This window comes from Bacillus rossius (genome assembly GCF_032445375.1).
Source record: "Bacillus rossius redtenbacheri isolate Brsri chromosome 9 unlocalized genomic scaffold, Brsri_v3 Brsri_v3_scf9_1, whole genome shotgun sequence".
NCBI lineage: Eukaryota > Metazoa > Arthropoda > Insecta > Phasmatodea > Bacillidae > Bacillus > Bacillus rossius.
The window spans coordinates 16,177,615-16,192,013 of NW_026962012.1; the positions used below are offsets into that span (position 1 = coordinate 16,177,615).

General features: G+C 37.1%; 1 protein-coding gene across 3 annotated transcripts in view; it reads left to right on the forward strand.

Moving 5' to 3' along the window:
• The window catches only part of LOC134542643 (phosphatidylinositol 4-kinase beta), a 98,479-nt gene that overhangs the window by 66,084 nt on the left and 17,996 nt on the right, over positions 1–14,399 (forward strand). For all 3 annotated transcript variants that reach the window (XM_063387048.1, XM_063387049.1, XM_063387050.1), the window contains one exon: positions 7,656–7,909. In XM_063387048.1, coding sequence (XP_063243118.1) covers positions 7,656–7,909 — 254 coding nt within the window. The remainder of the gene's footprint in view (positions 1–7,655; positions 7,910–14,399) is intronic.

The following is a 14,399-nucleotide window of genomic DNA, read 5'->3' on the forward strand; positions in this document are numbered from 1 at the left end:
GATGATGCAAAGGCACATATTAATATATAGTACCTCCATTCTATTACTGACACCACAAAGTGTAATTTTTAATAAGATTCCATTACTATTTACTTTCATTTTTTGGAAATCTATATTATTATTTTAATAAATTGGTGTTTTTTTTAATGGTTCCTGAAAACCTTTACGTTAAATCGCTGTTTTCGTTAAATCCGTGTTCGCAAAATCGGGGTTCTACTGTATTTACAATTTACATCATAAGACATCTTTGATTATTGGCAGTGTTTGAACACGTGTTTCGTCTAACTATGTGCAAGGTTAAAAGGCCAAATTATGTAAGAAATTCAAAGTAGCGTAACTTGATGGTAATGAACATACTTTTTAACATTATATAAGCTGTATATAATGTTAATTTCTGCACAGAAAATGAAACACAATGCAATTACAATTTAAATTAATAAACCATAAACAACATTTTTTTTTTTCTCAGTATATTACTCTGTTGAAGAATCGACCCTTTAATTTAAGAATCGAAAATGGAATCGGAATCAGTATATTTTAGGAATCGGCCCAACACTAGGAAAAATCATAAGTTTTAAAAAAGTTATAATTTTTTTTTATCATATATATTATATAATTTATTTGTTCGGTATTATTAATAAAAATTATTTTTTTATCATAAACTTTGTTGCAATAACCTATAAGGAAACTAATTCTTAACACACATTTAAAAAAAAAATCATACTTGTTAGAATTATGGGGGGAAATCATCATCGGTGTGTGTGTGTGTGTGTGTGTGTGTGTGTGTGTTTTTTTTTTTTTCCCCTGGGTGTATTTTAAATAAATTGTTGAAAGCAAAAGCATACATGTAGGAAGGAAACTTGCAGATCCAGTGGTCTAGGATGAAAGATTGTGTGTTCACCACTGATCTCTGATCTCACAGCAAACACGACCCATATTGAAATTATTTTTTTGTGCAATTTATTAACATTTAGAGCTATCCCTGTTATGTGTGTATGCGAAAACTGAGCAAAGAACAATTCAGGCATGATAAAAATGTATTATTTTTGGTGCAGAGCTTTGCCACTTTCACTTGTAAAAGATTAAGTTCGTTAGTGATGTAATCGACAGCTTCTTGCTCTTAACCTGACGACTCGAAACGTATAACAAATATAGTTTTTGTATTTTGGTTAGGCAATTGTTTTCGGTGTAAAATATTTCTGATACCTACTATCATAGGAGTTTTCTTACATTCATTAGTGGTTGTTTTTGGCTCGGAGTTTACGTTGGTCATGGAATTGTGTGAGTGTTGCACCAAGGTGAAACCTTGTTCGTCGACACGCTGTTTATTCTTACCGCTTGAAGCGTTCAATGACTTGCAATCTCTGACAAGGGAAGCTCCATCCTGTACGGAGATGAATAAAATTGTAAAGTCAAATAAACTGTGATTATTTTCCGGCTCCCTTCAGTTTGGGCGATCCAGTAAGCAAACCCCGGTAACCATGTCATAAAAAATATAAGCGTTCAACAGACAAAATTTATTCAACAAAGCAATTAGTGAAATAATAACATGGGAGAATCCCTCCACAAATTTACAATCATGATTACAATGCATACGCAAGTGCGTAAAGAGGTGACGCAGGTTTAGTAAATCACCCGATAGAATTCACCAGTAGCCCTTTAGTAGGTATATAAAATGACATTCTAGTTTCAAGTACTGAAGCATTAAATGCACACATATAAATACATAGCATACATCAGACCAGGATGCTATATAGTTATTGATTACAGAATTTACTACAGTCAAACCTCTCTGAAACGACCCCTCACGGTTCCCAGGAATAGGGTCATAATAGAGGGGGGGTCGTAATAGATGTTTTCCGAAATTTTCAGTTGATTTCACCCCCCCTCCCCCACCCCTCTTCCCCTTATCGAAACCGCTACTCGCTAAGAAACCAGCCGTGCAATGGCAGGATGCTGTCACTCACAATGCTAGACGGCTTTGCTTTAAACCCACTTCAACCTTCATGACAAGTCCATCACCCTACAGGCCACCTCTAAAGAAAATATGTCAAAAGACAGTTTATTTTTACTGGTTAGTTTACATGTACGTTTTATGCTTGCCGTAGTTAAATACACTAGACCCCGGATTTAACGAAGCAGTGATTTTACGAATACATTCTCGGGAACAGTCAAAAAAACTGACATTTTGACCAAAATGTGAAAATATGGGGAAGAAAAAAAAATGAATGATCATTAAAATCTGTTAATTTTAACACACAGCGTATTTTTGTGTCGGCTTTAACACTTCCAATAATGTTCATGTTAGAATAACAAAAAAATAATGGGACATTTCCTTTAAAAATATGGCAGCGGTAGGTTCTGCAACACGAGTGGGCGCACACGAAGCTCGCCCGGCTGGCTGGCGGCAGCGGCTTCATGACGCATAAGCTCACCCCTCCCTCCCCTCGTTCACATTCTTCAAGGCTAGCTCATCCCTCCCAGACACACAAACCATCTATTGTCCTCCCTTATAACACCCCAACTTCGCTCCCCTTTGAAAAACCTTCAGTGAGAAAATGCTCTTTTCACCCTCCCTTCTCCCGTAAAATTGGGCTATTATGAATGGGGTACTAAAGGGGTGAGGGAGGGGTAAGATCGTTGTAAATATTTTCGGACCCCTCCCTCCCCAACCAAACACGCCCAAAAAAAAGTACATATGTCAAAATATGTCACTTTTCACACCAAGTTCGAGTTCAGTCGTCTCTGGCAAGGAATTTACAAGCTATCAAACTTAAATATAAATGTATTTTAATAGCAAGGGTCCTATGAAAAGGAATATACCGAATAAAATCAAACTGCTGCCACCAAACAAAGCATAAAACGGCCTAATGCGTGGTCGCTTCATTATTACTCGCGCGAGAGGCGGTACGTGGAATGTTAGAAGAAAAATAAATGCGGGGGGTGACAGACGGCAGCCAGTGTGTATCCTGCGTGGGGAATAAGTGGCGTAGCCTTTTTTTTATGCTGGGTGAAGCGACCATTTTCTGTCAACCCACGGGAAAAGATAATTGCTTGAGCTGTCAAAATAAACATCGCTGCGGCAGTTGAAACAAGTCGAGGCGGGCGTGCATCCGGTCGGTCGCTGTGTATATCTATTCGAAAAACATAACATCTCAATTCATAACAAGATGTCTTATAACCTACATGTATTGCCGGATGTTTTCAGCCTGATCCATGCAAGTTCTTTAGCCACGTTTTGAATGAAAACAACTGGCCGGCCAGTGTTGTGCCCTGTTTTGCGGACACATAAAGAAAGCTTATATCAATTTGCTGACAGTTTTAATATATTTTACTCTCCTCGTTAAAATGAAACAGATAACGTGATTGTTAACAAGTTCAAGCAGCATACGAGATCTGCCGCAGCGCACGGTACGGGGAGAGGGTGAGCATGGGCGAGCGAGCGGCCGACTGCATGTTCACACGCTGCGGCCGGAGGGTTTTTCCTGCATTTAAGGGACGTGGAGTGGGGGTTGTTAAGCGCTGACAGCTGTCGACAGGAAGTGGTATCTATTTTTAGATATGCGCTGCCTACATCAGTACAGTACTCGGCAAGAGGAACGCAGTAACACACTTCTCACCACAATTCCGTCCGATTTTCTTCCGATTTTCGGCAATTTTTTCACGGTTCCTCGAAATCGGGTTGTAATAGAGAGGTGGTCGCAATAAATGGGGTCGCAACAAAACGTTTTACTGTATCATGAAAATACATATATAAAAAAGGTATTCTTAAACACATCAAACTTTTGTCTGTAATTCTGATACTGCATGTACAGGGACAGTTATGTAAGCATTAAGAAATGCATGAAAATGTGTAGCAGTAGATAGTAAAGAGATGACGTGTGTCATCTGGATGCCGACCATGGGTGCATCAACAAGCTAGTCGAATTATAAGAGAGAAAAATGTGAGTACAAATATATAAGAAAGAGAAACATAATTTACAATGTGGCACCGAAACAGAATTCAGCCAACAAGAAAACATGCAACGCAAGATTATGTAAAATATTATTGTAAATATTTAAGATGCGATTTCCAAACACAAACTCAGTATTTACGCCCATGGTTTCCCTGGCATGGTCGTCGAAGCAAATCACTCGTCCAAGAACTAATGTTGAATAAGACAGAGGAATACAAATCATAAAAAGGGATGGTGGCGTATGCCTCTCCGCAGTCAAGAAATGGTTCGCTGGATAGGAAACAGGTGCAAAAAGAATAATAGAAGAGAGGCGATGATAGATTTGGGGTTGGGGGGAGGTGGAACGTGAACCACCGTGCTGACAATGTCCAAAGAAGGCAGATGGCCTTAATGGTGGCGACAAACAGGAATTCGTTGCATGACATCGCGCATTTCCCGCTGTGTCTATAGTGGGCCACTGTCGGGCTACTGATACCGTCCACATCTGGAGACTACACGATAAGATTCTTTGTTTTGCTTGTGTATTTGGCTGAGTGATATATCAGACTCATTTTTTGATTTAACAGGGTGGCCACAGACCGGGAAAACCGGGAAAACTGGGAAAAGTCAGGGATTTTAGAAATGGTCGGGGAAAATCGGGAAAAGTCAGCCTGAGAGGTCAGGGAAAATTTTCTCTTCTACTGTGCATTATTAACTTTGAATATGCCATGTTATGTTAGAATGTGTACCGTAAACCAGTTCTTACGTGCTGTTCTCGTTCGACAGTACGAAAACAATGGCTTGCGTGCAACATGAATAACTATCGTAGATCTCTTTTTACATTCTAAATGTCGCACACCAGTACCATAATAATTTGGTGTGTATGGTTTTTATGCTCTCGGTGTTGCCAACAAATGTAATGCATACCGGTAAACCAGTTCTTAGGGATCGCCCATTAATCACGTGAGGCTCGAGGGGGGTGGGGGGGGGGGGGTCCGGAAAAATCACGAAATATCAATGGGGGAAGGGGGGGTGTAGAAAGATATCACATGTATTTATTTTTTCGCGCGATTTCTACTTATAAGCCTTTCCTTTATTATTTTTATCACTGTGCTTAATTTTCCAGAATTAAATTAGATTATACCTATATTTAAAGATAATATTCTGAAAAATTTAAAAATATTTTGTACGAAAAAAATACATGTGATTTATTGGGGGGGGGGGGGGGGGGGTAGTCCAAAACCTCACTACAAATCACTAGGGGGGAGGGGGGTTAAAAATTTGCTAAAAAAAATCACGTGATTAATGGACGACCCCTTACGTGCTGTTCTAGTACAACAGTACGAAAACAATGGCTTGCGTGCAACATGAATAACTATCGTTTATCTCTTTTTACATGCTAAATATCGCACACCAGTACCATAATAATTTGGTGTGTATGTTTTTTCTGCTCTCTGTTTTGCCAACAAATGTACTTGTTTTTGAGCACATTCTAAGAAATCTACAAAATCAAATGGTTACTTTGTTTGGCAGAATATTTTCAGTTCTTATTTTCGCATATATCATGCATATTATTTTGTAGGGATTTTTCTAAAATAAAAGGTTTAATAATTGACGTGTTAAAACATTGCAATGAAAATCAAAAGGAAATGAAAAGCTGGTGGTTGGGTTAATTTAAACATTATTTCTTTCGGTTTCGGCTGGGATCGCCATATTGGCTTATTTGCCTTTGTGTACACTTGTAAAGTACCTATTGCTGGTGTTGCGGAAATTATTACGACGGAGTTGTAGGGGTAGTGTTCGTTAGACGTAGTGTTTGAAGTGATTATTACTCTAGTGAGCTACTTCTTAGGAATCGTAAATGGGGATTATGAAACGTCTAACATGGCTGGCTAGCTGTTCAGAGAGTTAGCTAACCTATTTTTATACAGACGTGACAGGCGTTCGATTTGTTTGTTTACACGTGAAAAGATTGCGTAAAATTTCGTATTTCAGTATTTAAAGTGTGACGAAATTTTCATAGTTTAGAAATGACAATTTAAGGAAAGTTTGTTAACAGTTTCATGGTAAGTTGCGAATAATTTGAGACCCTGAAACATTCTATTTCCAAGAAAGACAAATTTCATATATGATTGGCTTCAAGATGAGATATTTTGTTTGTGGTTGGAACGACCTAAAACCGGAAGTAATCATGCTCGTTGTTCGCTGTCAGAAAACATTCTCCCTCAGCAACATGGAAAAATGTGCACTCACAAGTCACATGAATGGTGAAAAACACAGGCAAGCAGAAGAATATTCTAAACGTAGCAGTTGTAACTTGGGTATGTACTTTTCTTGTAAGCCAAAGCCTTCTACTAGTACCAGTGGTAATTCTGATTCACAGTCATCCTCCATGTTGTATACTACTACTATTGTTTCTGATGGTACTGTTCTTGGTGACCAGTCAGGGGTTGTCAGTAAAATGTAACCTGAGAAAAATTGTGAACAGTCAGTTGTGGAATCTACAGCTCTTTGCAAAATGCCACTGTCTGGGATAAACACGTTTGTTTTAAATGAGGAGGTGACTAGGGCTGAAGTTTTGTGGTGCATGCAAACAGTTTTATCACATAAGTCTTTGCATTGTGCAGCAAGTGATGTGACTGTGATGCAAATTATGTTCCCAGACTCATCAGTTGCCAAAAAACTGCAACTGCAAAGAACAAAAATTGGGTACATTATATTACATGGCATAGCTCCTTATTTCCATAATGAATTAGTGAAAGACATATTCCAGTGTACTGAAATAGTTGTGGGGTTTGATGAATCACTAAATAAGACTTCCGAACTTGGACAAATGGATATAGTGGTGAGATTTTGGAGAGAACAAAGCTGCCAGGTTTCAACTAGGTACTTCAACTCAGCATTTTTGAATCATGCCACAGCTGAAGATCTGCTGAAAGCATTCACTGAGACACTGTCAGAAATAGATTTGTGCAAAATTCTGCAAATCTTTATGGATGGTCCCAGTGTCAACCTAAAGTTTCACCGTGATCTTTGTGCTTCTTTGTCAGGCCTAAATATTTGCATTGCTTGGTTGTAACAGTTTTTACTTTTCATATGTTTAATACTTTTAGATACCTACTGCATGGTCTTATTATTTTTTTTATTGTTTTTATTACTGTTGAAATTTCTATGCCAAAGAATCTTAACAAAACTGCTAACAACAGAGATCCTATATTTCTCGTTTTAAAATATATTTATAAAATCGCAATCACGGTTGTGTAAATTTAAAAAAAATTGTCAGGAAATTTTTTTTGTACAGTCAGGGAAAACCTGGAAAAGTCAGGGAATTTCATTTCTACATTTCTGTGGCCACCCTGTTTAAAGTTTTTTCTTGATTATGGTTAGTTCATGCTTAATTTCTTCTGTTTCTGATCTTGCATCAGTGAGCAGTGTCTTAAGAACAAAACTCTCACTTTTGATACTATCCATGGTAATTTGATGTTGACTTACAGATTATTTTGATCCCATCTTTTTGAAAAGTGATTTTAAGATGTTCGTGGCATCTTCTTGTATGACATCTAAAGTTATTTAATTATTCGAGGGCAACTAAAACCCCAGAAATTCAGGTTGATCAGCGATAGAAAAATCAATGATCGACTCGCGCACACCATCAGTTAAGTCTGAGTGTTGGGCTTCTACCATCCTGTGCCCCAGTCTCGCCAATCTGTCTCTTTGCAGGCACAATGGCAACATCTTGCTGGACAACGAAGGTCACCTCATCCACATAGACTTTGGCTTCATGCTGTCGACCTCCCCACGCAACCTGGGCTTCGAGACGTCTCCGTTCAAGCTGACGCCGGAGTTCGTGGAGGTGATGGGCGGGCCGGGCTCCGACATGTTCGAGTACTTCAAGATCCAGATCCTGAAGGGCCTGGTCGCCACCAGGAAGCACATGGACAAGATCCTGGGGCTGGTGGAGATCATGCGCTCAGGTGAGTGCGTTGTCACGCTTCTGTCTCGCCTAACTTAGAGGGTGTTAGTGGACGTGGGAGTTATGTATTTAGTAATTATTAAAAATTTGTTGTAAATTTACACATAATAAATGGAAAATTTTACTTGCTATTATGAAAAGAAAAAATAATTTTTTGCGCAGGGAAAAGTATTATCCTGTAAAGGGAATTTCAACTTTATTTCTTGTGGAAAGTACTACGAAAACATAAATATTTCCAAAATTGTTTCAGTATTTAAGAACATTCTTACCACTTAAATAGACACATTTTTCAGTCTATAGTTTCTGCTTATTTAGCTCCAACTCGTATCATGTTTTTATGCATACTAGAGGTGAAAATAATAATTTTTTTTTTGGGGTGTTTGTTGAATGTTTACGTAAATATCGTATAATCACTACAAGTAATTAAAAAATTATAACTTTTATGGACAATCTCTTGGTAATTATTGTGACAGAAAATTGGTAATTTTTTAGAGTTGTGGCTTCTGGGAAACAATCTGTGTGTTTATTAAAAAATATTCTTTCAGGAACTATACTTTTCTGTGATATTGTTGATTTAATAAACCTAGTGTGGGTTTATATTGGTGTGTGTTGTTTTCAAGGATATTATCCGTGTCTAAGATAGGTTTGTTGGGGGGGAGGGGGGGGAGTAAAAATGATAACCTTTATTTTCACTGGACTTATTTGGAGTGTGTTTCAATTACGGAATCTGTATACATTTTAAGAATAGATTGCTTATATATTTAGGTTTTACAGAAAAGAGTTGATGTACTTATTACAATACACAATTAAAACACGTGTATCAAATAGGGTTCTGCGAATACAGTACAACCCTGTTATAACATTCTCCAAGGGACCAACATAAAAAAATGTTATAAGCAGGAAAATGTTATAAGCAGGAAATCATCTTCACTTTGTAAAAATTACACGTGGATTGATTAAATTAAAAAGTATAGGTAAAACAACACAAAATACAGGAGTATTACACTAAGTACAGCAATAGAGTGGAAAATTGGTTAATTTTATTTATAGATAATACCTAATAATATGCTAAAGAAAAAAAAATGTTTTGTACAATACAGTTCAGAGTCGAAACAGAAATATTCAACTCTTTTGCAATCACAACACACGTTTTGTTGGGGTTCCTGTCCACTTGGTTAATAAACTGAATTTTTTCAGCTACAGAATATATTTTCGCTTATATTTATCGGCCATCATAACCGTACAAAAACCTGAATAAAATTTCAATACGGCGTATTTTAATTAAATACGACCGTGACTACAATAAGTAAAAAAATAATAATAATTACGGTAAAGGTTAACCACAAACAAAAGCCGTGAATATATCCATAGAACAGTTAACCATCTCAAGGTGTTAAACCTTTGAAACAAAAACCAGCACCATAGAGTATAGTAGCACTGTTTCCGACCATGTATCAGTGCACAAAATGTGCATCATAAGTATAAAGGAACAAGTCATAGGCTAACAAGCGCGAACAGGACGCCATATTGATAGTCGATCCGGTGCAAGTTGTGGAGTGCGTGTGTACCACGTCTATGGTGAACTACTCAAATGTAAACATCTGATGTTTGTATATGCGTGCTGTATTTTTTAGCTATGGTTTCGCTCTAAATTATGACTTTGAAGGAAGGGATACCGCAAATTGTGGCAGTTATCAAAGTAAATTTGAACGTTAAAGGCGGGAATGTAGAAGTTTTAATATTGTTATAGGCGGGAAATTAAAGCATTGTGATAAATGGAGAAATGACGGGACCATGAAATTATGGTGTTATAGGCGGGAAAATGTTAAAAACGGGAATGTTATAACCGGGTTGTACATTCGAAATTACCGAATTGGAGTTCGAATTTTTTGATATTCGATTCGTAAATTCGAATCGAATTCATTTTACAATAATTCGACTTGACATCCCCCTCCCCCAATTTTAAAAGAAATGTAAATGGACGATTACATCTTCCACTTACAAAAAATTATACATCGAAACCCCTTATTTACGATACCGTTATATACGTTTTCACGTTATTTGAACCATTTTATTTCTGTCCCGTTTTAACCTCATTGGAAGTAATGCAATGAATTCCCGTTGTTTACAACGCGCCTATTTCTTTACGCAGTTTACGCCGTTCGTTCTGATAAACCTGCTTACTCAGTTAATTAATTATATTACAAAGTAATCTGATATGTAAATCGTGTTTTAAAGACTTTTTTAAAAATTAAAAACTTCATGTTAAACATCTCGGGAGTCGCTTTATACCGCTTATAAAAACGTAAACAGCACCAGTTTGGTTGTGTTGATTCCTGTATTCCTGTATAGAGCGCGCGCACGTAGTCGAAAATTAATGTCGATAGCTCGCAGACTGCATGCACGCGCGCGCTCTGTCAATAACCAAGTTAACCTGCACGATCGTTATGCATATAGTTACAAATCATGTTCTTGTTACAGGTTTCTTTTCTTTTTTTTACGTTGAATAAAATGGTTTTTATTGCATCACTCATTAATTTAAATTATTAAGCTTGCTTTCACAAAGTCTACTTTTTAAATAAACGTACTTTCTATGAAAAGGTCTTGTTTTTATGGATTACTTGACATTTTTTTTTATGCATAATAGTATTCTCCGTTTACTCTTACCGGAATTTTGGAATAAACAAAGCCTCTTGTAAACAAACATTTGCATTGGCTGCCGTCCGCCGCGCACATTATTCGTGCCAAAGAAATAGTCCCTTGGTTACGTACCATTTGTAAGTATTTTTACACTGCCTTTTTTATAACAATTGTTGTTATATAGCATTATAGCGTTTCACCATTAATATCCAATACAGTTTAATGTGTCAGCAAGTATTTACTTACAATTATGTTAGCAGACGCTGTGTGTACGGTCTACAGTTGATACCCGGCGCAACAGTTGTATTTCGGATTCGTGCGCGCACGGTTTTGATTATAGCTGACGCCGGACAAGGTTTTGTAAAGCACAGAACGGGAAAGTCTTTGAAAAGTGCACAGAAAACTATGTGTTGAATGTTTTTAAAACATTTTAAGACAAATATTCGGATCGTCGTGTGAACGATATCGCGTGTTTAACTGCGGAATTTACGAGTGTTTCGAAGAGCAGTGTGCTTCGTGCAAGGAAAGAATTACGGGACACTGGGACATTAACAACCCCCGGGAAGAAAAGGAAACTTGAGTATCCTGTTATCAAAACTTGTGATGATTTTGTGAAGACGGCTTTTAGGCGTAAAGTGCATAGTTTTTTCTTCGCAAATGAACCACCTACGCTGAACAAAGTGCTACGGTGCTTCCTGTTATATTACTTCGCCGTTATTTTATTAGCACCGACTGTACTGAAGTGTGTGTATTGCAACTAGTGCTTGGCGCGCAAGAAGAATTCAGCCTATCACTTGCTGACGCAGCGCAGTGATACGACGGTTTTTGTTTATTTCAAAACTCAGCTAATAGTGAACCCACGGTTTCACCCCTAATTATAAACTTGATTTTAGAATAAAATGTGCAATGCTTAAGCGATAAAAACGGTAAATTTGTTTTTTTTTTTTTTTTTTTTTTTTTGACGTGATAATGTCTAATAAATTGATGAACGCCGGCTGCACGCACAAAAAAGTTTCCCGTTACACACATTGGCCCGTTACGCTGTGTCCCGTTACGTTCATTGTTCTCTTGCGCCACATCTATCTCTCTTCCACTCGATTGGAACAACCATCGAATTGACTTTTTCGAGGCACATTAAACTTGACACTCCCATTTGTTTCCTACTTTTCCTATCATTGTCCTATCCTTAACAGAATAACACAGATTGGAAGAAGTTAAATAGCAAACATGTATAAAAGTTATAGTTAAAATAATCTCTTCGTTAAAGTAATAAACATATTTGAATTAATGAGTGCAAATAAAAGTAAATTCATCAATTAAATTGTAGATTTAATTTCACTTCTTCTTTGTATCCATACAAAGTAGTGATAATTCAATAAAAATTATTAAATTTTATTCATAAAAGTATGCAATCATTTCATCAATGTTTCATTATGACGTCACGTTAAACTATCGTCCGTAAACCGACTTTACAGACAACCAATTTTTTTTTCTTTTGTATCACTTCCTTATGCTGTGATATTTTTATTAATATTTTTATCCTTGAAAGTCAAACATGCTAAATAAGGTGGCAAGTGAAGAGAGTTTTCTCTACAGCAGGCAACATAGTTACCAGCCGCAGAGAATTGTTGTTGCCGCACCATGTCGATGAACTCACCTTTCTCCATGACAATTTGAAATGATTTGCAAAGTGATTTATAGACATATAATTTTTAATTTTTTTTTTAATTTTTGAGAATCTGGTTGTGCTTCTTCAAAATAGTCTCACTTTAATTTTAGTTACTTGATTTAAACTGTGAATTATGTGACAAGTTTTTCAAAGGAGGTATGTTAGAAATATTTTATGATCTATGTTATTTTAATAAATATTCCCAAATTCGATTCGAAAAAAATTCGAAACTCGTGAATTTTTTTGAAATTCGATTCGAACTGAAAAATCACAATTCGCAGATGTCTAGTATCAAATTTCCACACAGCAAAATTTTCATATTTTTCATGTAAAATATTAACAAAAAATTCTAAATATTACGTTTATTATGTATACTGTTTGGCATTACTAATCACAGAAATCAAATGTTATATCCTCAGACTTTAAACTGTAGTTAATTTACAAGTTATTACTCACACACACATTTTATAGGTTGGAATGACACTTATGTTGCAATTTTTAAATGGAATAAATTAGATATCATGGCCGAAGCACACAGTAACTGCACGAACACAGTAGTTACCATAAAACACCATTGTTATCACGGAACCACGATAACTACTACAGATGCATGGTAGTTATTTTAAATATTTTATATACTTACTAGCTGCCCGACCCGGCTTCGCACGGCTATAGGTACAAATGGAAAAAAATTAAGCCATAATTAAAAATCTGCTCGGCGTCTGCGGTCCCTCTCCCACCCTCCCCCTACCCCTGCCCACTACCGCCACACCTCCCCCTCCCACTCCCGCCACACCTCCCCTTCCCAATACCACCACACCTCCCCCTCCACCCCCCACTACCACCACACCTCCCCCTCCCACTCCCGCCACACCTCCCCTTCCCACTACCACCACACCTCCCCCTCCACCCCCCACTACCACCACACCTCCCCCTCCCACTACCACCACACCTCCCCCTCCCACTACCACTTGCAAAATTTCAACGGTGATGAGGACTGCACTAACAATGAAATAGCCGTTGCCATAGAGACGAATGAAGCATCAACAAAGCAACAGCCGTTGCCATGGTGATTTCCTACCAAAAACTGGAAATAAAAAAAAATTTAGGGGTGGACTACCCCTAACATTTAGGGGGATGAAAAATAGATGTTGGCTGATTCTCATAGATACCGGATAAGCACAAAAAATTTCATCAAAATCGGTCAAGCCGTTTCGGAGGAGTATGGCAACGAAAACTGTGACACGAGAATTTTATATATAAGATGTACCTTATTTACCCAAAAATACTGCAACTCTGAATATGATGCAACCCAAATGTTTTGATTATAAGTTTATGAAAAATACTTTGTGTAGTAAAAATCATAATTCAAGCACACAGAAATTAAAAATATTATTTAAATTAGTATTTATTTACTAACAGCTTTTCCATCTGTAGAGTTATTTGCATGGCCTTTTATGAAACAGCATGCAACAGTTAAAAGAAGGAAAAGGCAGCGATTCTAAGGAAAAGAGTGTTATCTGTGGTTTAATAAGCCATTCCAAAGTGTTATCTTGTCTCATGTGCTACGCCTGCTGCCACCCTCCTCATCGCAAGATTCAGAAAGCCGTAAACAAGAGCGGACTAAAGTGGCATAAGTGACGCAGTTCACAGGCAGGTGGTGTAGGTTTCAAATAAGCAGAGGTTCAGGAAGCAGTAATTATCAGCGGTCTGTCCAACCGAGGCAAAGCATGTTGTTGTTTTTTTATCTAAGCTGTTCCCATCTCTGTAAATTCACAACTTCCAGCCGCAAGATACAAGTTTGCAATTATAATGTGATGCTTAGCAGTTTTAGTAAAAAACATCGCATTTATATTCAGGTATATACAGTTTGTTGGATAAATGAAGTGTTACGGCACTGCTACTTCACCCACTGAGCACAAGCACAATATTGTCGTACGTACACCCTGAATATTCTTATACTGGAAATATAGTGTGTAGGGTAATAATGAAATTGAATATTGAAATAGCAATAAAATTATAGTGTTAGTGTGGAAAATGGGTTTCATTTTAATGTTCCAAATTAACATCATAAATTTATAGTCTTAACTGCAATGTAACTGGATAAACATTTTTTTCCCCCCTTGTGCTTCATAATTTAATTAGGACCAGTTAATTTTATTTTTGTTATTGATGGTACTAG